The sequence below is a fragment of the Azolla caroliniana genome, unplaced genomic scaffold (genome assembly GCF_043228905.1).
Source record: "Azolla caroliniana isolate FFs.n. ecotype wild unplaced genomic scaffold, voAzoCaro1.0.p SCAF_2, whole genome shotgun sequence".
Lineage (NCBI taxonomy): Eukaryota > Viridiplantae > Streptophyta > Polypodiopsida > Salviniales > Salviniaceae > Azolla > Azolla caroliniana.
Genome location: NW_028230437.1, coordinates 1,709,127 through 1,732,240, shown reverse-complemented (window position 1 = coordinate 1,732,240; position 23,114 = coordinate 1,709,127). Strand labels below are relative to the sequence as shown.

The following is a 23,114-nucleotide window of genomic DNA, read 5'->3' as shown; positions in this document are numbered from 1 at the left end:
TGAAGACATCTGGTTCTTTATTTATATACATGTTAATTATATATAAATATGTGTACACTCCAAAACGTTATCTGTACAGGTAGACACAAATGTAAACCCAAATAATACTAAACATGTAAAATTGCCTGTCACATATTATCTAAATAATGCACCAAAGAGATGTCTATACATGTCTCCTTCAGTTGTATCATTGTGGAATCATTTTGCTTATGTATTCTTGGTGATGACTCCACTGGTTTGGAATAGATTGGAGTTCATATTTTGTGATGATATTGAATAAGTCTTAATACCCATGAGAATGATGCAATCATTGCATTTGATTAAACTCCTTTTTCTAGGGGCTGAGGTCACTAGTTTGGAGTAGATTGGAATTCATACAATGTGACAAAATTGAATGTGTCTTTATGTACCTATTAGAATTATGCTTTTTATGATAGTTTGGTTCAATGTACATATGTTTACCATGGTGCTTTCAAAATCTAGGATTTGTGCTACTACGAATGTGTTGCACTTTTTTTTGATACTTCGATTTCCTTTTTTACGTGGATCGTCTCAATGTTGAATTTCATTTTCATTATTATGGTGCATTTCCTGACGTTGAATGATGTCATGATGTTGAAATGGGCTGAGCTTCTACATCCATCCCATCACAAACCACTTTATCTTCCTAACCAAAGACATGCTTAATGATTCATTGTGACTTGGACCTGGAAATAAGTTCTAGCCACACTCTGCATGTGGAATTAATTCTGTACGGTGACTTGGATTAGAGATGATTAAGTTATAGCCACACATTGATTGCAACGTTGCGACTCAGATTAGAAAACATTATTCACACTGTGTATGTATAGTTCCGCATCTTGTAAACTCAAGGTTAGAGTAGTGGTTCAAATGCAAAGTTATTTTATCCATGTTGAGTTATTCAACACAACATGAGTACGTAGTACGCATCCAAACTAGCTGCAAGTAATAAATATAAATGAGCACAACTCCTAAATTCCCTAGATGACAACATCTTTATTTCGATCGATAACATGGTCCACATAGTCTCAATTATGTGTGCAATCTCTATCTGAGCAATTAAGCAGTCAATTCGATCGAGCCCTCCCTTTTTTTGGGTGGGGTTTGAGCATGAACTGAACTAAAACGGAAAATTCGGCAGTATTCATCGGCATTATGCTATACTTCCCTAACTCCCTAAATGACCGATTTATGTGGTATTGAAATGTCGGGCATTCAATCGATCAGTGTCCCACCCTTCTTTCTTATCTTTCTTTTCGCACTTTTTACGATACTGAAATGTTGGGAATCCGATCAATCGCGAGGTTTTTTTTGCTGCGCAAAATGAGCAGTAAAAAAAAAACCAAGGGAGGGTAATTCTGGGTCTCCAAATGGTTTAATGACTCTTCTAAAATTGCAGAAAAGGCCAAGTAGATAATGATGGGTCATTTGGGTTAGAGAGGAGCGAGAAAAGCTGAGAATCTTGCGTCCTCACCACACTCTAAAGCCTCTCTCTCTCTCTATAAATTTAGCCTTTCTTCTTCTTCCTTGTCCTATCTTCTTCTTCTTCTTCTTCTTCTTCTTCCTAGTGCTGCTGTGATGTCTTCCTGTTGCAATGGCAAGTGCGGCTGTGGCTCTGGTTGTTCCTGTGGCAGCAGTTGCAGAGGGTACACTCTCACACTCACCCATTCATTTGAATTACTTAAGCACATTCTTTGAAGTTTGAACTATATCTGCAGAGGGTTTCTTTTTCGAGTCTTTTTGGTCTTACTTCCTACAAACTTTAACCTAATATTATGTTCCATTCTAATCCCTACTTTAGAAGTGTATTAAGTTTTCATGTGAATTTGTGGGTGTGTGAGAAATGTGATGATTTTAAGAGATCATCTACAAGAACATGTGGGCATGAGGTGTAAAAATCATATGAATATGAGATGCCCAACACTTTACTTGTCTTGGAGATAATAAATTTGTGTATCTGAGTTCCATTGTGGTGCACAATTATAGTCATAGCACTACTGATGTGCAGATTTCTACTTTCAATCGTTCAATTTAAATAAAAAAACTCAATCATGCCTTTGTTTTACACAGTTGCGGAAGAACTCAAGATCTTGGTATTTTGAATGAGACGACTACACAACACATGAATGCACGTCCATTTGAAACGAGGTAAAACTAAAAGGCCAAATGACTACTACTTGATTCATGGATTGAAATTGATTGAAATCTGTGACTGACTACTATCTATATTCATGGATTAATTTCCTATGTTTGTCTTGAAATTGACTGAAATCTGTGACTACTACTTTATTCATAGATTAAGAGCCCATGTTTGTCTTGAAATTGATTGAAATCTGGTTCCTTCTCTTTGCAGTTCACCATCGTCGATCATGGGGTCTCTGGTTTTAGCTGCTTCTTGTGATATGTACATATATGCTGCTATGGATTCTTAAGTTTGTGCCTTCTTCTTCTATGTGCTAGCTACCTATACATTGCACATCTATCTTCAGATATGTGTGTGTGTATCTTTTTCAAAGCCAAATAATTAATGAACTATTTATTTCTGTTGGTGTTAACACTACAATAAATGTATCATCTATGGTGTTGAAGTTGTTGTGCTTGTTTTCTAGGACTGCACACTATGACAAAACAGTTAATTGTAAATAGGTTTATAACAAAACAGTGTGATTATGTGTAAATTCTTCATCTTCATTGAGATGGGATGAAGGGGCCAGCTCCATGTCCTAGTGGTCTCACATGCAGATATCATTCATGCCCAATGTTAGTTATGTGGTAAATGCTTCATTGCAACTTCAAGCAAGACACATCTCAATTTGTTTAATCTTAAAACCTATCCCCATAAGAGTTTGTTAGATGATACCACACCTAAAACATCGACATAATGCAATGCTACATCAATGTGAATGTTGGCCAACACATTGCAACTCTCACACATATTGATGCAATCGTCCATAGAGGACTTCAAAACTCAATGTCATCAATGTGATCACATGTAGGGCGTTTCTCACATATTTGGACTTCTTGATGACATATATTTTATTACTTTAGCATTGAATTATGTAGCATAAAGTTAAGTCTAAACCCTAATCCATAGCCCACAATCAACCCAATAGGCGATGCATCAATAGACTTTCCCGAGTTGCCAAAATTGTGACATCTCTAGCGCTCTTTTTACATCATAGCCTACACCTCGAAACCATATGGTTCAATAGCTTAAAATGAGTGTGACCACATTCGTACTCCATACACTTGTTTTTCCTAAATTTATATTGTGTTGATATATTTGTCACTATGTATCAACACTCACTTTTACTTTCACATTAGCTACACATCATATTCCACCATTATTCCATATTTCGTATCGACATATGGAAGCAATTTTATAACATCCAATTACTTGGACTATATATGTAACTTAATTATGGGGACATCATTATATCCTTGCTCTTTCCATAATGTGGAATGTTTGGATGACAAAATATATTAATAACTTTGAATGACGACACCTCGACGGATTTGCGATTTTGCAAATTATTTAGCTAGAACATGATCTTAATTGAAGGGTCAAATAAAATATTTATGGGGTATGTACGAACTAAGTATTTGTGTTTGTTAGGCCGTTGTACTTTTGATGCATCAGGGAAGTCTGCAGGAAAAAGGGAGGAAAATCTTATTAGCAATAGGAGATGGAAAAACTATAGGGACAAATGCTCACACAAAATGTAGATTTTAACCTTTCAATTAAATTGTTCCACATGACCTGAGATTTTTTAGACGTCTTTCTAAAAACATTGAAATTTTAAAAAGAACTTGTTTTAGGTCATTCATAGGAGTGCAACCCAAACCAAATCTCTTGAGTTTATGTCAAAATTCAACTTGGTCATGTAAAAACTCGATTGAATAGTTTTGAACTTATCTATCCCTATTCTAGTGGGCTCGTAAATGGGTATGATTTGAATCAGAGCCTTGTACCCCTTTTGTTTCATCATAGTCATCTAGACACAATGCATCAGTACTTGAGTTTAACCCTAGTAGACAACTAGTAAATTGGTGGGATATAGAACACAAGTCTTGTCCTTACGTTTGGCAATAGTTGTCTAGATGCTTAAAATATTTGAACCCACCTAACATATAAGTGTTAGTAAACATTGCACTTACATCTAAGACCACTAAGTCTAGCACTTATTTGTGTATGTGGGAGAAAATAGATGAAGAATGATATAGGGGACATTGTTATCTTTGAGACAAAACCAATATACATTTTATAGCTTGTTTGGGAAATGTGTGTACCTTGAGCAATCGATGGGGGTGTTTTGGGAGATGGAGAAAGGGAAGGAAATATGACATGCAGATGTGAGGGTGGAGATGGAGGATGGGGTGATGTTTAGATTGCTCGCTTCAGAGACAAGGCATCGACATATGGCTTGGCGGTCTGCTTGACTGGTCCCTAGTTCCGCCACTTGTTGCACACCATTACAACAACCATTAGCTGCATTGGGTGTTGGCGAGCCATTAGTAAAGAAGGATGCGCAGGGTGCCAATGCGTCGCTCACGCTTCGACAGGACAATCTCGACCCTTGTGCTACAACACATGTCACCATCCACATTGGCATGTGCATGTTTATCACCACCAACATGACCATGGTAACAATAGTAGTTATGCGAGGTGTGGTGGTGCTCCTCAATAATAATGACATGGCCATTTTATTCTACTCCAAATTCTCTTCTATGAGCTTTTTCTTTGTAGTGTGTGCCTTTGTGATGGATTTGTGGCCTTTATATATAACTTGTAATTATCTATCTATATATATATATAACCTTGGCATTAAAAGCCTTGGGAAATGTGGCCTAACTTTGCCCCTCACAACAATGTTATGAGTTGGGTGGGACCTCACCTATCACCCTCCATCACCTTGTGCATGACTCTCTTCTCTTCTCTCAATCTCTAATCTAGTGTGCTCTCTTGCTCTACTACTCTCTTTGATTGAGTCCCAAATTCAATGAACATTCGATACGCTATGCAACGTCAATGTACACATTAGGCATTTATGGCTTTAGTGATGATATGAGTCTTAGAAATCATAATAAAGTTGTTTGCTTTGGGCACAAAGTTGTAATAAATACCCTCAAACTTTGTTGTGTTTTTATCTATTCTACACATGTCCAACTATTTTTTACACTCCAACCACAACATATACGTTGACAATACGACACAAACTCAACTTTGAACCGAACTTCCACTTCCAAGTAACCATCTATCACTTTTTCCCATCGACCTTCCCGCCTCACCTTCAACGTGACTCTTGTCTCTTTTTTGGTGCTTTTCCCAATGACTCAAATCTCTATAAGGAATGTTTAGTATGCTCGCCAAGTATAATTGTTTGATGATGCCGCACAAATGCTAATATGTTTTTCCATTCTATAATGTTGGAACCTAACTACATCTAGAAACCATCCATCACCTTTTAGGTAAGTACTCATCATTGCATGACTATTTACTTGTTTTTGTCAAATGTATACTTGCAAGTGTATTCACAATGTTTGCTTAACATATTGTGCTAATTTAAAGCTTTTTACCTTCAACATCAAAAGATAGAGTGTATTTCATGAGTTTGCCATTATCGAGCTCTCAAAAAGTGTTGAAAGGCTGGGATCATGGTCTCTATGGACCACGAGAATCTATATAACATATATTTGCTCCTATGTCCTATGCTATTTACAATCTACTTTACTCCTTTATCTAAAAACTTGCCCTATTTTCAGTTTTGAAATTTTTACCCTTTGAAATGTTCTCAAATTGTCTCAATTATCATTATCTCATTGGTACAAGTTCACTAATTAGACATGAGGATGAAATACTTGAAACATAATCTCTTTCTCTCTCTTTATTTTTTGGGGGAAAGATACTTCACCATTGATTATGGATTGTTGTATTTAGTTGATCATGCTATAAGATAGATATATTGAATGGTTTCAAAACATTGTGAAACACCTAGCTCTATCAATTGTGTTCAATGTAAGACATTCTTTTATTTTGCATTTTTCTCATGTGAAAGGTTAACATTTGAGGAGGTTATTTAAAGATGTAGTTGAAAGGATGCGCTTAACTCTATGGAAAATCTACAAATAAGTTTTTTTAAAAGTAGGGTTTGAATGCAACATGATACATAGCATTTATGTTTTGTAAACCCCCTCGGGGAATTTACCTGCCCCCTTGGTTTAACCTTGGATAGATGTCTTGCCCTCCTCGCAAGAACATACCATGCATCACTATGGGCATGTTTAGTTAGTTCTTCACAAGTATGAGGTCTATTTTGAATGAGAATTCGAGTGCATTATCATCATCGACTACAATAGTGTAAAGATTAATTAAGCACATAGGCTTAGTAATGTAGTACCATGTAGTATTAATCTAGCTACCTCCCAACTAGTTCACCTCATCAATTACCACTAATTTCTAGTTTCCATAAATTTGTCCACGCCACTATTGTGGCACAATCATCTTCTTCCTTTATTGTTTATGTATTCTTTTCATATTAGAAGTTGTGGGAAAGGCATTAGAACACTCATTGCTTTCTAGAGATTTTAATCATCAAAAACTAATACCAAAATTTCATGAAATTCGCAATATACCCTTTATATATTTCTCTCTTTCTTTGGCCTTAGAAGACATTAATATATCTTTCTTTCTTTCTTTCTTTTTCTCCTTTAGTCTACAAACATGATCTCTGCTAGTTATTCTTTTGAAATTGGATACACACACAAACACATCTAGATAAAACATATATTTATACAATTTTCCTTTATGCCCATGGTAGACAAAAAGAATGATAGAGTGAGGGATACCAACTACAACACTTCAAGAAATAATTTGTGAAAAATGAAGGGCATTATGGAAATTTCTTGAGAAAGATTTTGGTCACATTGGGTGTAACATTTGTTCGGTATACCTTGGCACTAGAAATTATGAAGGGGTTCTTTGTTGCATGTATATAATAATCCATGCATATATCAACCAAGGTATTTTGCATGCAACCCTTTTAATAATTTTAAGACACCAATTTGTAATTGAGACCTATAATGTCATGAGAATGTATTCATGAAATGCTTATAATATATTATATGATACTAATGCAAGTGTAGGTGTGCTCCCTTCTTTACTTTGCATGTATGTTTTCTTTTTATATTTCTTATTTTTTAGTAGGTTCGGACACTTATATACCATATTATATCTTGAGTTTTCAAGCTTTTGTGCATAGGTTGGTTGTTTATAATATACTTCGAAGTAACCTAATTTGCATGCATTATTCGTTTGCTTACAACGTTCTTGCAATATCTAATGTGAGATGTATACCAAGGATTCACTTGATTTCCGCACTAATTGTTCTATAGGGGATATCGATTTGCCCTAGTTTATCATGTGTTTGATCAAGGATATAGTTTTCCTCTTGTCTTTATCTATGTTGTGTTGTACTTCCTCACTTTCCAATTTATTTCAAGTTCCACATGTTTTTTAAATCGATGTTTGTTGCCATTCATTGTTGAGCAACTCATTTATTACCAAGACCTCTTGGCGTGTTCATGTTGTTGTATAATGACTAATCTAATTAGCACATCAAAATTATCACTGAAGTAATGGCTTAAGTTTATAGACATACTTTAGCTTTCACATGGTAACATGGTCAATAATGGAATCAACTTTGCTTTAGAATTACAATCTAGTGGACATTATGTTTGTTTGGTTTCACAAGTTGGACTATTCAAATAGATCATAGGAACTAATGTTGCACCTATTGAAGTAATCAATCATGTACCATTTGATAAACATGATCTTGTTAAGAAGGTATGGATATTTTTAAGAGCAAGTCTCAAAAGGTTTAATGACAAGGACCATGTTCAAGAGGTGATACATTACAACATCATTTTCATCAATTTGAGAGGCATTGTTTTTTGGTCGTATAGCACATGAATCACACATACCAAAGCATATGTGATAGAATATGATGCTTCCACACGATAACTAAAGATCACCCACAAAATACACCCGTAGTTCATCGTGTACGTATTGAATAAGCAATTTGGTTTGTTGTACCATTTGATGTTGTACACATTTCTTTACGCTATCACCCTCAAATTTGCAAACAACTCTTATGTGTATGTCCTCTTCTCATATGTGTATGTCCTCTGCAACTTTAACCATTGTGTTTAATCACATGGTGCAAAAGGACATGACAATGTCCTTACAATTATGTGCATATGGGGCATCATGTAAATGCACTTTATGGAAGTGACTTGTTCTCACTTTATTGGGATAGTACACGAAATAGTATTTGTGTTGGTAGTTGACACGGATCACATACTTCTTACACTCCTAGTGTCTAAATCTATTTAACTCAAAAGCATAAATTATTGATTGAACCAAAACTTCACAATCATGATGTCATGCAATATATTCTACCATAACGTAATAGTGTGTTTTGGACGCATGGGTTGGCTCATACATAACACACGATATTGGCTTCACGTTTTCATTGTACTTAGCTCCAAGGCTTTGTTTAGTGTATCTCTCACATAAGTAAAGATATTGATGTCATAGTAAGAAATTCAATTACATGTATATTATATGGATCATAAAAATTAGTATTTCACACAATTTGGAACTCCCCCATATATTTTCATCCATTTGTTCTATTATCATCATAGACATGGATTATCTTTAATAGATTTTAAGAAGAATTTCACAAAATGTGGAAGTCACTAAGCCTATAAATTGTAATTGTCCTTCATACAAGGATGAGAATCAATACTGCTTTATACAATGGTCAAGGTCGAAATGTGTTGCTACACAACTATAGCAAGACCTATTAGATTCCTCATTAATCTCTACTAGTATCTAAACTATCTCGACTTTTATGGTAGGGCAAAGTATGTAGTCCACGAACCACCACAAGTTCAGTGTTACGTTAAATCCAATTTTGTGGTCCCACTAAATTCATATCATTATATTAATGAACTTTAAGATGCCACGAACCTCGCCTTGGATGGAAGATTGGAATATGGACTTCCAACTTCTTTCTGCTTTTCATTTTATTTCCATGATTACAATCAAATTGGTGTCAATAAGATTCTAAACAAATTACATAGTAAGAGCAATTTTTCCATATCCCACTTTGACATTCGAAGACCCCAATATTAGGCTTTCTTCATTCGACATAGGGACTTTGAATCAAGCTCTCCCGTTCAAGATATATAATAAATACAAAAATATATAACAAGTCGTACACCCTCTCCTGCAATTAGAGTAGGATGGAATGTTCATCCAAAACAAGTCCAAGAGGTCTTGTATTCTAGGACTCCACCTGGCAATTGTGGTAGGATGGAATGTTCATTTGAAACAAGTCCAAGACGCCTTGTATTCTAGGACTCAGCCCCACCCCACCTTGGCCAAAGAATATATGTCACCATGTACAAGTTCTTTATGTTCATAAACCCTAACTTTTCCTACAATAATATGTTACATTAATTTACTTAGAATGCAAGACACCCCAATATACTTTTGCTCAAGTGCATGTGGATCCTCAACTAATTTAATACAATATACATCTCAAATTGTCAAATACAATATGTCAAAACAATATTTATATATAACTTCTCAAATTTGGTCTATATATACATCAAGATCTAGTAATATCAATACTTTGTCATTTGATCTACATATCTAACATAAACTCAATTCTATGCCAACATAGTTTTACATGATAATATATTATACCAACATAGTTTTACATGATAATATATTATATATGCTCGGAGATGTCCCTATGGCAACATCAATGATCCCTTTCGCGTTGTATATTGGTGTTGGCTCCCAGAAGATTGTCCCAAAATGTCCCATTCTCATTCGAGTCAAGCTCCTCGAGGCTTGGCATGGTACTAGTTGCACCACACGTGACCGGGACAAACTTGTCAAGCCCCGTGGAGCCTCCACCGCAATATTGCACCATGTTAGCAGAGAGCATGGGGAACCCATGATGATCCGACATGCCTAATGACGGATGGTTAAGGTCGATTCTCTTCGATGCACCCACCATATTGTCGCTCCTCGATTGCTCGATGCAAATTAGCTCCTCGACTTTGATCGACCCTCGACCAGCATTAATCTCATAATGATCATCCAAATCATGGGGAAGGTCTCCGAATCCGGGATTGGCAGTCTTTTTGTGGGGATTGGCATGTGAAGCACTAATACCCCTAATCATCATGGGAGGCAGGTTTTCGAAATTCAATGCCGAAGAATCATCGCTATGCTCCATCTCCGAAGAAGAAGAAGAAGAAGCTGAGACCGAATTAGTACAATATTCGGTGGTAACTCGGTGGCTGTCCGGATATGGTGTCGGCCGGAAAGGCAACAAATCACTGCTACTCTCTCCCCAACACTCTGGTAATATTATTTGGTGATCCACAGATTCTACTTTCTGCCTTTTCCGCAAATCGCCATACATCAATTCATTCTGTTTCTTGCTCCCAACAAGATTACACATACCAATAGGGCCATGGTGGAGACTCTGAGGGGTCAAGAGATTAGAGTTTTTCGTGGTCTTCTTCTTCGTAGTCGGAGGAGGAGGAGGAGAGCGCATTAATGTACGAGCCAAGAAGGCCATCATTTCTTCTTGTCGGGCTTCCACCATTTTGAGACGGTGGGACATCACCATTACTTCTTCCTGAGCCGAATTATGTTGGCGAGACAACCTTCCGAGCTCGAGCATCATCACATTCTTCTCCCTCCGTAACTCCTTTACCTGTCCGTACTTAGACCGTCCCGCGTTACAATTACCTTGGCTACTTTGGCCATTTTCTCCAAGACCACTAGAATTACTCATACCACAACCCGATCTCCGCCTATGTATGTTATTCAATCGATGCTTCTGCCCCCTCATGAACTCCTCGTGGGCGAACTCCCACCTATCCGGATCCACCTTCCGAAAACCCTAAATAAAGATCAAACCAAGAGTTTGGACTCCCTAGATTTTGTGTCTTAATAAGTAGATTTAAGGTTTATGGAGTCCCTAATAAGTAGCTTTAGGGTTTATGGATCCCAATAGTGAATGTCACATATATTGATTAGGGTTTCAAATTCACTAGGTTAAGAGATCACATATTGAAACTCAAACTTAGGTGTCCTTGGGGGTTTGGTCTTTCCAATTGATGGATTGATTAGGGTTGCAAATTCAACGCTAAACATAATAGTTTAAAAAGTTGGAAACATTATAATTGTACTTACATATGTATTGAGTTGTCTTACGAAGCTCGAGAAATTGTTATGTTTGAAAGATCTGGGGAGGATTGCACGCGAGAACTCGTAGAAATCCCACACCACAAAGCTATTGAAGGATTGGCCCCATGAGACAATAGGATCATTGAGGGGGTCATCCACAATATCATAGATTTTGGTAACGAAAGGAGCAGGGCTTAATCCCGCTATCATTAACGGAATAATCGGAGTGCTCGTGCTGCATGTACCCGTACAGCTCGTATCTATGCCCGAGCATATTGTCCAACCACCAGATTGTAAGGAGCCGGCGGGTACTTGTAACATCAGGTTAGGGCTAGGGGAACCTTGATCCATTATTAATCTTCTTGGATCAAACGATGTATATATATAAATATATAATGGCTAGATTAAAGGGAGAGGGAAATTAGGAGATAATGATAAGTTTCTGAAGGTTTAATAATATACCATTGTACCTTCATAGAAAGGGAATCGAAGGAAGGAGAATTAATTAGGTTTACAGGTATATATAGCTAGGGTTTACAGGGATATTTAGTAGTTATACCGAGGACAGGCCGATGAGATTAGAGTTTTAAGGAATCATGGATGTAGTAGTCATAATTAGGGTTAACAGGAATACGAAGGAAACAAAGAGGGTTCTAAGGACACGAGATTAGGGTTTTTTAATAACAGTTATAAACGTTTCCCAAAGAGGAAATAAAACAAAAAGGAAGTTTATGTAATTTTAGAAATAGCCGATCCACGTGGGTTTCCTCTTTGGGAAACATGCCGCCATAATGTCAAAAGATCTCTCATGCTCCAATTAATTGCCCATCCAAGACATTTGGAGTGATATATATATATATGCATTGAACATTTGGACCAAACCCATTCACCCATGCCATCATTCATATGAATAATATACATATGCATATTTGTTGGAATGGCTCCTAGTCCTTGGAGCACACCATGATATATCGATGTATTGCTAATGTACTCGAGCAATGTGAGTGCATATTGTACTTTGTCATTGCGGGTGGGCTTCTCTATGGACGCTAAAAAAATATCTATCTATCTCAAGCCTAATGATTGTACATCTACACATCATTCATTGCTAATAATACCATAATCGCATTCTCACATTAGTTTTGGGGATCATCAATTTGCCATCATGCCAAAACTAGAGCAATCTTACAGATTTGTTGCACTCGTTCAATGGTGGGCTTATATAACTTAGCATTGTTTGGCTACCATAAGAAAGCGTCTCTATTAACAAATTATCTTGTGTGCATGTAGAACGACACTTTTAGGTCTATCGCAATTAAACTTGCAAAATTTCTCAAGTTGAGCTATTTTAGCAAACTCTGATCAATTAATAGAAAAAATTGAGTTGAGCTCCCAAGGAAAGTTTACCAATTTACTAAGAGCAAAGCTCCTCGAGCATATTGAATCCTAAACAAAAACTTGACCAATTTGTAATAAATGTCCCCAAAACATTGATCATACCCAGCAAAATCTCTCACACGGTTAGTGAACAAAATTCTCTGTACTCTTGATCACACCGGGATAGGAAGAAAAAGTTATTCGGTCATTGATCACACGTGATGGAAAATTGACCAATCAGGATGGAAAGAATCCCATCACGACACCTAACAGGAAACTCTTGTGCGATCGATGAACCGAAACTTCCTCGGAAACATAGATCACAAATAACTTGAGCGAGTTGTGAAGAGCAAAGTTTCGCGGAACTTGACTGATGAGCAAACTTAATAAGAGTCAAGCTTTGAAAAGACCAGGACAAATTGGTCCGCCCACAAGACTAAAGGTCAAAGGCCAAAGACCAAAGACCAAAGAGAGATCCATGTCCTAGTCTCTAGATAGAGGAAAGCCCCTGTGATTCTAGAAAATGATCTCTGAACTCTCTCAGTCGTCTCCTCCATCGCTCTGTTTTGCTTATGCTACCATGTATCTCTGCTCACAGTTCAGCTTCACCTCGCCCTCGTCTTGTTCTACAGAAGACCAAGGGGAAAGGTCGAGCAGAACAACTCTGTGTACCTCTCCCTTGCTCATCAAACAGCGTAGAAACGATCCTTCATCAGCACGGTCAACAGAAGACACATCCTCCTTCGTCTTCCATCTTCATTTCGCTTCTTCAGGATTGTAGTAAAAGGAAATCTCTCAGAGACGGAAACCTCATCCATGGCTTCTTAATCGAAGCGGGAGTTGAGTTAGACCTCCATCTAGGTAACCTTCTTGTGAATGCATACACAAAATGTGGTAGCAGAACAGATGGTAGAGATGTGTTTGAAAAGATGGTTTTGAGAGATATAATTACATGGACTATAATGATGGCTTCATATGCACAAGTGGGTTCCTCCGAAGAGTCCTCGACTCTTTATAAAAGAATGGTGCAAGAAGGATTCGAACCTGATCGAGTCACATTTCTCACCATTATAAAGGCGTGTGCCATTCTAGGGGATTTGTGTCAAGGTATGCACATCCATTCTTTGTCAATATGGAGGAAAATCATGAGTCTTAGCACGGGGAATAGCCTTATTGACATGTATGTTAAATGTGGCAGTATAGAGCATGCTTGGAAGGTGTTTGATACCATGCCTAATAAGGATGGTGTTTCATGGAACATTATGATCGGTGGATTTGCCTCTCTTGGGCACTCAGAAGAAGCATTTAGTTTCTTTATTAATATGGAAAAAGAAGGTTTTAATCCTGACCAAGTCACGTTTTTAGCTGTTTTGAAGGCATGCAGCACTATTCAGCAAGGTAAACAAATCCATGCTCATATTAGAAGAAATGTTTTAATGATAACCACTTTTATAGGAAACACTCTTATCGATTTGTATATTAAATGTGAAAGTTTGGTCGACGCAAGGCAAGTGTTCGATGAAATGTATGAACGAGATACTCTAAGTTTCACTATGTTGATTACAGGATATTGCAAGCTAAGAGCTATGCAAGAGCCTATTGTTCTCTTCCAGAGAATGTTTCAAGAGGCTATGTTTCCGAATGAGTTCACTTTTGTTAACACCCTCAATGCTTGCTTGATATTTGAACATGGAAATAAACTACATGTATACTACAAGGAAAGCCATTTTTCGCCTAATATTGTTGTTGAAAACACTATAATAGATATGTATGCCAAATGTGGCAGACTAACAAATGCTCAAGTGGTTTTTGACCAAATGATCGAACGAGATATCATTTCATGGAATACATTAATATCTGGATACGCAAGCCATGAACATGGTGAAAAAGCTTTTGTTCTCTTTTGGAGGCTTGATCAAACACATTTATATCCTGATTGTGCAACCTATCTCAGTGTGCTTAAGGCTTGCAACTGTGTAGGTCTCATTGAATATGGCTATATTGTGCATAGCCATATTGTTGAAAGAAGCTTTGGGATGGATGTGTTCTTGGAGAGTAGTCTTGTTGATATGTATGCTAAATGTGGAAGCATAAAGGATGCTCATCAAATCTTCAACACAATGGGTTTGCATGATGTGGTAGCATGGAACACTATAATGGCAGGTTATGTGCAATGTGGACAAAGTGAGGAAGCATTTCAGCTCTTCAGAGATATGGAAAGGAAAGGACTTAGGGCAGATGCAAGCTCTGTATTGAGCCTCCTCAAGGCATGTGTGAATACAGGTTCTTTGGAGCAAGGAAGACATATACATGCCCTCACAATTGAGGATGGACTTGAAATGCACTTGTACTTGTCAGTTTCCTTCATTGATTTATATGCTAAGTCTGGTAATCAAGAGGATGCCTTTAAGGTGTTCAATATGATGACTGACCATGATACGGTGGCATGGAATGCGATAATAACTGGATATTCCGAACGTGAATATTCGGAAGAGGCTCTTAGACTATATGATAGGATGCTACTAGAAGAATGTTGTGCCGATACATTCACATTTGTTGGAGTGCTCAAGGCATGTGCCACTGTTGCAATGATAGATAAGGGCAGGGATATTCATACCACTATTCTTAAGAAAGGGTTGGAAATTAATACTTATGTGGAATGTACACTTGTTGATATGTATGGTAAATGTGGAAGTTTTGATGATGCGTACTCAGTGTTCAAGAGAGCTTCTCATATAGATGTTGTCTTACAGAATGCCATGATAGCAGCGTATGCTTCATATGGTCTTCCAAAAGAGGCCGTGGATATTTATCATCACATGAATCTACAAAACTTGGCTGTGGATTTTGTCACATCAGTGAATATACTCTCAGCATGTAGTCATGCTGGCCTAATACTAGAAGGATATGATCATTTTAAGTCTATACATAACCCTATGGTAGACCACTATGTGTGCGTGGTTGATCTTCTTGGTCGAGCAGGGCTTCTTCATGAAGCACTGAAGTTTATTCAACATATTCCAATACAGCCTTGCCCTGTGATATGGACAGCTTTGCTTGGTGCTTGTAAAGCATTTGGTAACTTAGAGTTGGGGCATTTTGTTGCAAAGTCAGCCCTAGAACTGGATCTTAGTGATGTCACTATATTGCAGCTTTGTACTTTATACTATCAACAAGATGATGAATCTTGTTTGTGGGGTAAAACTGTTCACTTGATAGAAAGTACTACTTGGGGTTCAAATTTGAGACTTGAAGGTGTTTAAATATCTCCATCGCATTAACTTTTTTGTGGTGGGAGGAACAAAGGTTTTCTTTATGATGTTAAGACATGCCTTTGGAATTTCTGTCAAATCATCAAAATCCTATCAAAACACTCACATTTGTGTTGAGATGTACGATTGTATAGTGCAGCAGATATATGAATGAAGGACCAAGGGTGAACACAATTGATACAGCTTGAACATCTCGTTCTATTGGAATTTATTTTGAAGATAATTTTCTGTGTGGACATCCATGCCTGCATGAATTTTCTTATGGGCCCAATTGAAAAAGACAATTGAACTCATGGACAAGGATGATTGTAGGTTGATTAAGACCTTGAAGAAAATTATTAATTATAATCGTCACCTCAATTCGATCTCAAAACTCAATTAATAATGGATGGAGTTTATCACGTACAAGCATCAATTTGACCTTTGAAATCAGCACATTGACATAAATTTGAAAGCCAATTTCGACTGTCGATTAACCCAACCATTCCCACTTGACTCAACTTCCCCAATACCCTTACAATCCAGTTCAACTTTGAAACAAACCTCACATCACAATAAAGCAAGTAAATCTAAGTAGATGCACTAATTCCCACATAGCTTTCCATCACCATTTCTTCCTAGGGGTTATATCATTCTCCATTGTGTAGCCAGCCATTTAAAATTCAACCTATACATTATAAGAGTTATATTTGTGGAGATATGAGTGAATGGTTTTGATGTGTGTGCATATGTACATGGCACATTGTTGACATTCACACATAGGAGATTTGGAATCAATGCATGACATAGGAACCCATAGAATTGTGTAGGTTTTCACACACATGTAGCCACGAATGGACTTGGTGTCAAGATTAAGGCTATATTATCGTGTATGTTCCATCCAAGTCCTTCTATTGACATATCCGCTGTCCATTGAGCAGGCTTCATGGGTTATATAGTGAGAAGCACATGGATATTGAGTTTTGAATACCTTGAAGGACTAAGCATAAAAAACATTTGCATATGCATAAAACCTCAGCTCATGATAACATTATCCAATGAAGAAGTTTGTTGTTGGTACTGCTTTAGAATACTTTGGTTCTTATCAACACGGTATAATTTTATCTTCGTGTGGATCTTGAAGTGAAACTCTCTACTAATTGCATGTGCATGAATAACAAGGTTGTGACATATTCTTAATCAACTATGAATTAAAAATACTGACTATTATAAAGTCCCTAACTCGCAGAGTAGTCCATGTAAACATAACCTTTTACTACTTCCATCATATGGTTATTTGCCCCTAGTTTCTTGCATGGTCATAGCTCCATCCCTGCAAAATTTGACAGGAAAGTCCTTGTGTGTAGATGTATAACTTGTTTCCAACATTATGCCATCAATTGACATGCAATATGGGAGGTGTTCTTTGCTTAGGTTCTTGTACTGCTCTAAAAAAGATTTATCTGATATCACATGTATGTTTTGGCAAACCACAGTTACTTCCAAATCGAGGTAATTGTGTCTGTGCTAACATTTCTTGTTTATTGTGATAAAATATACATATAAGGGGTTTGCCCAGCTCGTCAAGCCTTGCCAAAATCTATCACGCATCAGGACATCTAAATCACTGAAAACCTTGTTCTCATTGATATATCAACAGTTTTTAAACATGGGGGTCGTGTTGCTATAACAAGGTTCTTTAGGTATCGTCAGGACTGTAATTTCATCGGTTCGGCTTCCCAATAGTAAGAGAAAAGCACAAATGACTCATGGATTTTAGTAACGCAACTTTTATGGCAAATATTTGCAAAGAGGCATGCAGGCCGCATATACATGCTAAATAAATCGATTACTCATACAAATGATATTCAGCACTTCAAATTTCAAACCATCTCTTCAGGAAACTGAAATAAAACATTTCTTAGGTTTGCTGAAGTTTTAACTTTACAAAACAACATCCTTGGCAAGTTGAGCAAAATACATGATATGATCATATAGCCCAAATAGCACCACCTAAAGAATCAATGGAATCATAACAAAAATGATTTATTAGTCTTCAGAACCACTTGGAAGCAGTCTATTGAACTTTGGACGAGCACCGACTACTTCGACTGTCGAGGAGCTTTTCAATCCACTGGGAATGATTCTGGTGACCTCGGCTAGAATGGAGTTATATGACTCAGTTCCGAGACGACTCTGAACCCACCCTCTTCCACCATCAAATCCATCCACCACCACCCACACATTGTTGAAGCCCAATTTTGAAAGAGACTTGGCAACTGACTTGGCGACTTCACCTGACCTGTAAACTTACCGTTTTCTAAGTTAGGTTATCAAAGTTTCGACTCTTAACATAGTATCGAAGATTGGGTTGTGTTATTAGAAAGATACAAGCAACCATGCATTAATATGATGCCGTAGGAGTCGAATCAAGACTAGAGATATGTGCACTTTGCTTATGCATTAAAAGTCCAATCAAAGCTAGAGATAGCCCCAGATTGTTTGTGCAATAGGATCCAAATTAATGCTAGATATATGCCAATTTCCTAAAAGTGTGTGGTATGGCCATCGAGATAAGTCTAAACAAATCTTGTCTGAATAATATCTACTGTTTCAGTTTTAATAAATAAAGGGATTGCTACACTTCAATTTCTTCTTACTTTGGCCGTTTACCTATCCGATTCCATGACTCCTTGTTTTGTTATGTTAATTTCTTGTTTTCCTATGTTAATTACTTATTAGGATCGATCATTGTTAGACATGTGACCCAAGGTAAAATGAGACAGGAAATGTGCACACATACGAGTCAAGAAGTATGATGTTGGACCCTCTGCCAATCCTCTTTAAGTAAGAAATCTTCAAAGCCGCTATCTCAGCCTCCACCTTCCTTGAATTGTTAAGCTGTCCCTTGACCTTGGGAGGAAGTTCCTCTAATCTGGATTTCCATTGTCATACATTTGCTAAGCACATTACCCAGAAACTATTCTAACAATGATGAACAATCACATTATGACAATCACTCACGGGATCGACAAGGACTTGTTTTTCACATTCCGAGGAAGGCTCGGAAGTCCAGATCTTGACTTCTCTTTCTCCGTTCGAACATCGATAAGTACAAAGTCGGATTTGCTAAGAAAGTCAAGCACTTGAGCTGCTGACAAATCACCTATGAGGAAGAATGAGAAACGATCAATCTTCGATTCCAAAATGCATGAATAATGAGGAACAAGAGATCGACTTTGTTTTCAGATTACCCCTATATCCTCGTAAAGAGTAGGAAATCGAGGATAACAAAGGGGGTGTTAACAAATAAAATAGAGTTACAACTCCAGCACCAGCAGCAAGGAAAAGAGGATCAGCTGACACAATAGAATCCACAGTGCTTGAAGCAACAGGTTTTGCACTTTCGATGACCTTGGCTGTTTGTTCAGCTGCCTCTCCAGCAACCTCTACAGCCGTCTGCTCAAAACATAGACACATTACAATAAAAGAAAACCATAGGGATCAAGCCAATCAATGACAGTGGTAGCCTGCTGGTTATGGTGAGTGTATATAAATTGAGGTTCATGGGTTCGGGTCCAGAAAGGATTTAGTTTAGGGGCACTTCTGATAATGGCTACCTCCTTAGAGACTTAGACCAACATGCCTAGTTCATGATGTTTGATTGTAATCTATACTGTAGGAACTGTATTTGATCATTACAGTTAGAAAATGTCGGAGACTTATTTTGCAACAGTGGTATCCTTTTACAGTTTACACACCCACTAAACTATCTTTGCCACAATGCAGGCTTCTAAAAGGAAGTGTCATACCCATCTTTAAGGTCAGCCGGTGTCAAGATAACAGAACTCATCACCCAGCCATGGAGATTCAATGCATATGTGCCTCCTGGGCTACATTTAGGTTGCTAACTACCATAGAAAATATCATCCTCGAACCATGTGCCGACAATCTACAGTAAACTTTAGAGCCATAACTGGGCCAACACTCAATTCAGAACAATCCATACATTTCTTGAATTAATTGACTTATTGTTATAACAATTCCAAGCATTAAAAGTGTAGAGAAGACCTTGGCTGCATACACCACAGTCTGTGTATCAACACCAGCATTCCTGAGGGCATTATCAGCTTGGGATGCTACATCAGAAGCAATGGGGGTTGCAATTTGGAAGGCAGCATCTGCAGCTTGCTTCACATAAGGAGCTGCAGCATCAATAGCAGGCTTGACTATGGTAAGAAACTGGTCGACAAATGCTTTGCCTGTCCCATAAGCATTGCCAATAACTCCGGTAGCCTTCTCGGTAACTTCTTGGATCTGCAGAGGAGTGTGTAAGGAAATTCTTCAGAACATTAAAGGTTTGTATGCATATGCTTATGTGCGTGTATGTGTATCTATAGCCTATGCATATCGTGTAATGCTCTCTTGGGGAGGGATATGTGAATGTGTGTGTACCTTTAAGAGGCCATCAGTTATCTCTTCTGCAGTGAGGGCATAGGCTGGACCCGAGGATGCAATGAGGGAAGTGGAGAGGAGGGTGACGGATGAATTCTTCAAGAATGAAACAGAGTCTTCATCTGATGACAATTTGGAGCGGACAGAGATGGGGATGGTGGATTGGATCCTACCCTTTCGGAATATCTGCAAAGATTTAGGGTTAGCAGGAGAGAATCGTTCTCCAAATGCAGAGGAGGAGGAGGAGGAGGAGGAGGAGGAGAGAGGGACAGGAGAAGTGAGGGAGGGTTCAGGTGAGGTGAGGTTCAGGGATCGACAAGAAGCTGCAGCCATGTCTTGATGATGCTATTTCTGTTGAAGCACCTTCCTGAGGAAAGCACACCACAAGGGCTCTCTCTCTCTCTCTCTCTCTCTACAGGGGGTTTGAGAGAGTGAGTGAAGAGAGCTACTTGGCTATGGATACCTTATGCATAACAAAGTAAAAAAGGGGAACAGACTCAGTCCCTACCTCTCTGTCTGTGTCTCTGTCTGTCTCTGTGTCTGCCTGGCAAATCCCATTGGCTCCTGCAAAAGCTCTCTGCAAATCTATTGGTTGGACATGGTAGCTTTAACATCCCTTCTATCCAGAAAGTGCAGAAACAGGGCAGCTCTCAGCCTCTCACACCACCACACACACATACATACTTTCACTACATACATACATACATTCATACATACATACATACATACATACATACACACACTCACTCACTCACTCACATACATACATACACACACATGCATACATACATACATACACACACACACACACAATTACATACATACATACATACACATGCATACATACATACATACACACACACACACACAATTACATACATACATACATACATACACACATACACTTACATACATACATACATACATACATACACACACATACATACACATGTGTATGCATACATTGTGATTGTACATTTATACACTATCAAAATACATACACACATGCATACATACATGCTTACACTATCAAATACATGCGCACACATGCATACATACATACATACTATCAAAATACACCAAGTTTTGGAATCTCTCTCAATCACCCATTCCTTCCTTGCCCCACTACTCTGCCATCATCTTCCTCCTCCTCACAATTTACTCTTGTGCTCACTTTTTTTCTCCACCTCTTCTTATCCTCTCATAACACCTCTCGTTCGAGCTCCTCCCTTCCTAAACGAACTCTTTTCGGCCCGGCCCCACCGTGCCAATGTCTCGCTTTGCCAATTGATCCACTCAAGTTGGATTCCCACCCCCCATGAATGGCAATCTTGTCACCCTGCACCATAACCACAAATCGGTTGTTACATCCATGCTTCGTCCAAGCTAGAACTCTTTACAAATTTGCAAGAATTTCATCGCCATGGGGATGGAAAAATAATATTGTCATTGCACATTACACATTCAACGGGTTGAAGTGTCTCGATTGTTGTTTCACATTGTTGACACTACGTTCACCACCATGTTCACACTTATCCATTCTTCCTCTCCTTGATACTAGATGATATCTCTACCTCATGAAACTAGTATTTGGTTGCCAATTCACATATGCTTTTGGTGTGCGTATGGCTTCTAGGTGTGTTACACCATGTGTATCATTCTCTAGGTTCAAGTTCAATCTCCCTACCGAGGTCATGATGCAAGATCAAATCAGTTAAGCTACATGCCATCGTTGACAAGACAATTAAGATTAGTCACCGATAACCCTTAAGCTACACACCATCATGTTAACGACCTAAGGAAGCCTCTCCTCGGTCTCTTATGAAACTAACAAAATGAAGAAACACGTAAAATTAAAGTACTCTCTTAAACATATCAAAAGAGAAGGAAATCTAATTAATACATGCTACAATCAATCAAACACCACTCTAGGAAGCGATTCATGTAAGGCTTAGAGTTAACCACTTACCGATAATCAATGAGAAGATCAAGATTCTCTAGCTTAGACCATGAAAACTAATGTCGAAGTAGTAAAAAAGTTTCAAAGGGGCTTTTAAACTTCTTTTACATACTTGAGCTCTTAACCTTACCATGTTTCACACTTGGGTGGACATACACTCTTTTCCTTATTTAGACTCTACTTACTATATTGGACATTGTATCCTTGAAGCTTGTACTATTTTCGCCTGAAGAGGACATGGCTTAATATTGTAGCATACAAGTTTGTGTTGGCATACTTGATTAAGCTTTGTGAATGACATGTCATCATGACAATTAAAGATCGATAGAATTTGAGGAGATGATAGGCATATTAGATCTAGGATCCCAAAAGCCAATGAGTTGGCATAAGATATAAATATGGGACTAGCTACCTCATTTTATCATTTCCTTGGGGGGAATCTAAGACTTTGGTGGCTTGGCGAAGTTCTCGTGCCAAGGCACCTATCACCTAATATAACCCAAGGTATATCTCAAGACCATGCGCAGTGGTATGGGATGTCATTGGGGTTTGGGGATCACCTCAAATCCATTGCTCGTGGGTGGTTGGGAGAAACAACGTCCTAACTTATTTATGTCTTTATTTCCAATAATATCATTAGTTTGATCTAATCATAACAAGGTTAAAGTCTTCCATGTTAGGCTTCATTTTACATTCATTAATAAAATCTACAAGTAATATAAAAGAAACCCCTCATATAGAAGGAAGAATATAGACTTTACAACATCAATTGTAG

The 23,114-nt window shown here is 37.9% G+C and overlaps 3 protein-coding genes and 1 long non-coding RNA gene across 7 annotated transcripts; 2 read left to right on the top strand and 2 right to left on the bottom strand.

The window, feature by feature from the left end:
- The first annotated feature begins 1,524 nt into the window (after positions 1 to 1,524).
- Positions 1,525 to 2,699, top strand: LOC147867018 (uncharacterized). Its single transcript, XR_015529412.1, has 3 exons — positions 1,525 to 1,667; positions 2,092 to 2,169; positions 2,375 to 2,699. It is a non-coding gene; the product is annotated as an uncharacterized LOC147867018 (long non-coding RNA).
- A 7,152-nt stretch (positions 2,700 to 9,851) lies between these two features.
- LOC147867017 (heat stress transcription factor A-7a-like) lies at positions 9,852 to 11,506 on the bottom strand. Its single transcript, XM_087339656.1, has 2 exons — positions 11,303 to 11,506; positions 9,852 to 11,009 (listed from the first exon to the last, which is right to left on the bottom strand). Exons 1-2 carry the CDS (start codon positions 11,504 to 11,506, stop codon positions 9,852 to 9,854), a joined length of 1,362 nt encoding a protein of 453 aa, XP_087195782.1.
- Positions 11,507 to 13,187: 1,681 nt separating this feature from the next.
- Positions 13,188 to 16,305, top strand: LOC147867016 (pentatricopeptide repeat-containing protein At4g13650-like). 3 transcript variants are annotated; one of them, XM_087339832.1, is made up of 2 exons: positions 13,188 to 13,780; positions 13,877 to 16,305. In XM_087339832.1, the coding sequence occupies exons 1-2, from the start codon at positions 13,246 to 13,248 to the stop codon at positions 15,934 to 15,936; spliced, it is 2,595 nt and encodes an 864-aa protein (XP_087195958.1). In that variant the 5' UTR covers positions 13,188 to 13,245; the 3' UTR covers positions 15,937 to 16,305. The 3 variants fall into 3 exon arrangements, with proteins under 3 accessions (XP_087195958.1, XP_087195959.1, XP_087195960.1); XM_087339833.1 differs by having other exon boundaries at positions 13,188 to 14,071; positions 14,240 to 16,305; XM_087339834.1 differs by having other exon boundaries at positions 13,638 to 13,780; positions 13,872 to 16,305.
- A 1,514-nt stretch (positions 16,306 to 17,819) lies between these two features.
- On the bottom strand, positions 17,820 to 20,786 carry CAS (calcium sensing receptor). Of its 2 annotated transcripts, XM_087339831.1 has the most exons (7): positions 20,760 to 20,786; positions 20,380 to 20,714; positions 19,996 to 20,241; positions 19,179 to 19,383; positions 18,949 to 19,090; positions 18,728 to 18,859; positions 17,820 to 18,226 (listed from the first exon to the last, which is right to left on the bottom strand). In XM_087339831.1, the coding sequence occupies exons 2-7, from the start codon at positions 20,710 to 20,712 to the stop codon at positions 17,974 to 17,976; spliced, it is 1,311 nt and encodes a 436-aa protein (XP_087195957.1). In that variant the 5' UTR covers positions 20,713 to 20,714; positions 20,760 to 20,786; the 3' UTR covers positions 17,820 to 17,973. The 2 variants fall into 2 exon arrangements, with proteins under 2 accessions (XP_087195957.1, XP_087195956.1); XM_087339830.1 differs by lacking the exon at positions 20,760 to 20,786 and having other exon boundaries at positions 20,380 to 20,751.
- Positions 20,787 to 23,114: the final 2,328 nt, after the last annotated feature.

Bases quoted from the DNA above. Each gene is read 5' to 3' on its own strand.
- CAS (XM_087339831.1), bottom strand. From the start codon at position 20,712: ATGGCTGCAGCTTCTTGTCGATCCCTGAACCTCACCTCACCTGAACCC. The intron at 19,091-19,178 runs GTAATCTGAAAA...TCTTCCTCATAG, and splicing joins CTCTTTACGAGGATATAGGG to GTGATTTGTCAGCAGCTCAA. The intron at 18,227-18,727 runs GTATGTGTGCAC...GTAAGTTTACAG, and splicing joins AACATCATACTTCTTGACTC to GTCAGGTGAAGTCGCCAAGT.
- LOC147867017 (XM_087339656.1), bottom strand. From the start codon at position 11,506: ATGATAGCGGGATTAAGCCCTGCTCCTTTCGTTACCAAAATCTATGAT. The intron at 11,010-11,302 runs GTAAGTACAATT...ATCTTTATTTAG, and splicing joins TAAGACAACTCAATACATAT to GGTTTTCGGAAGGTGGATCC.
- LOC147867016 (XM_087339832.1), top strand. From the start codon at position 13,246: ATGCTACCATGTATCTCTGCTCACAGTTCAGCTTCACCTCGCCCTCGT. The intron at 13,781-13,876 runs GTATGCACATCC...GTGGCAGTATAG, and splicing joins TCTAGGGGATTTGTGTCAAG to AGCATGCTTGGAAGGTGTTT.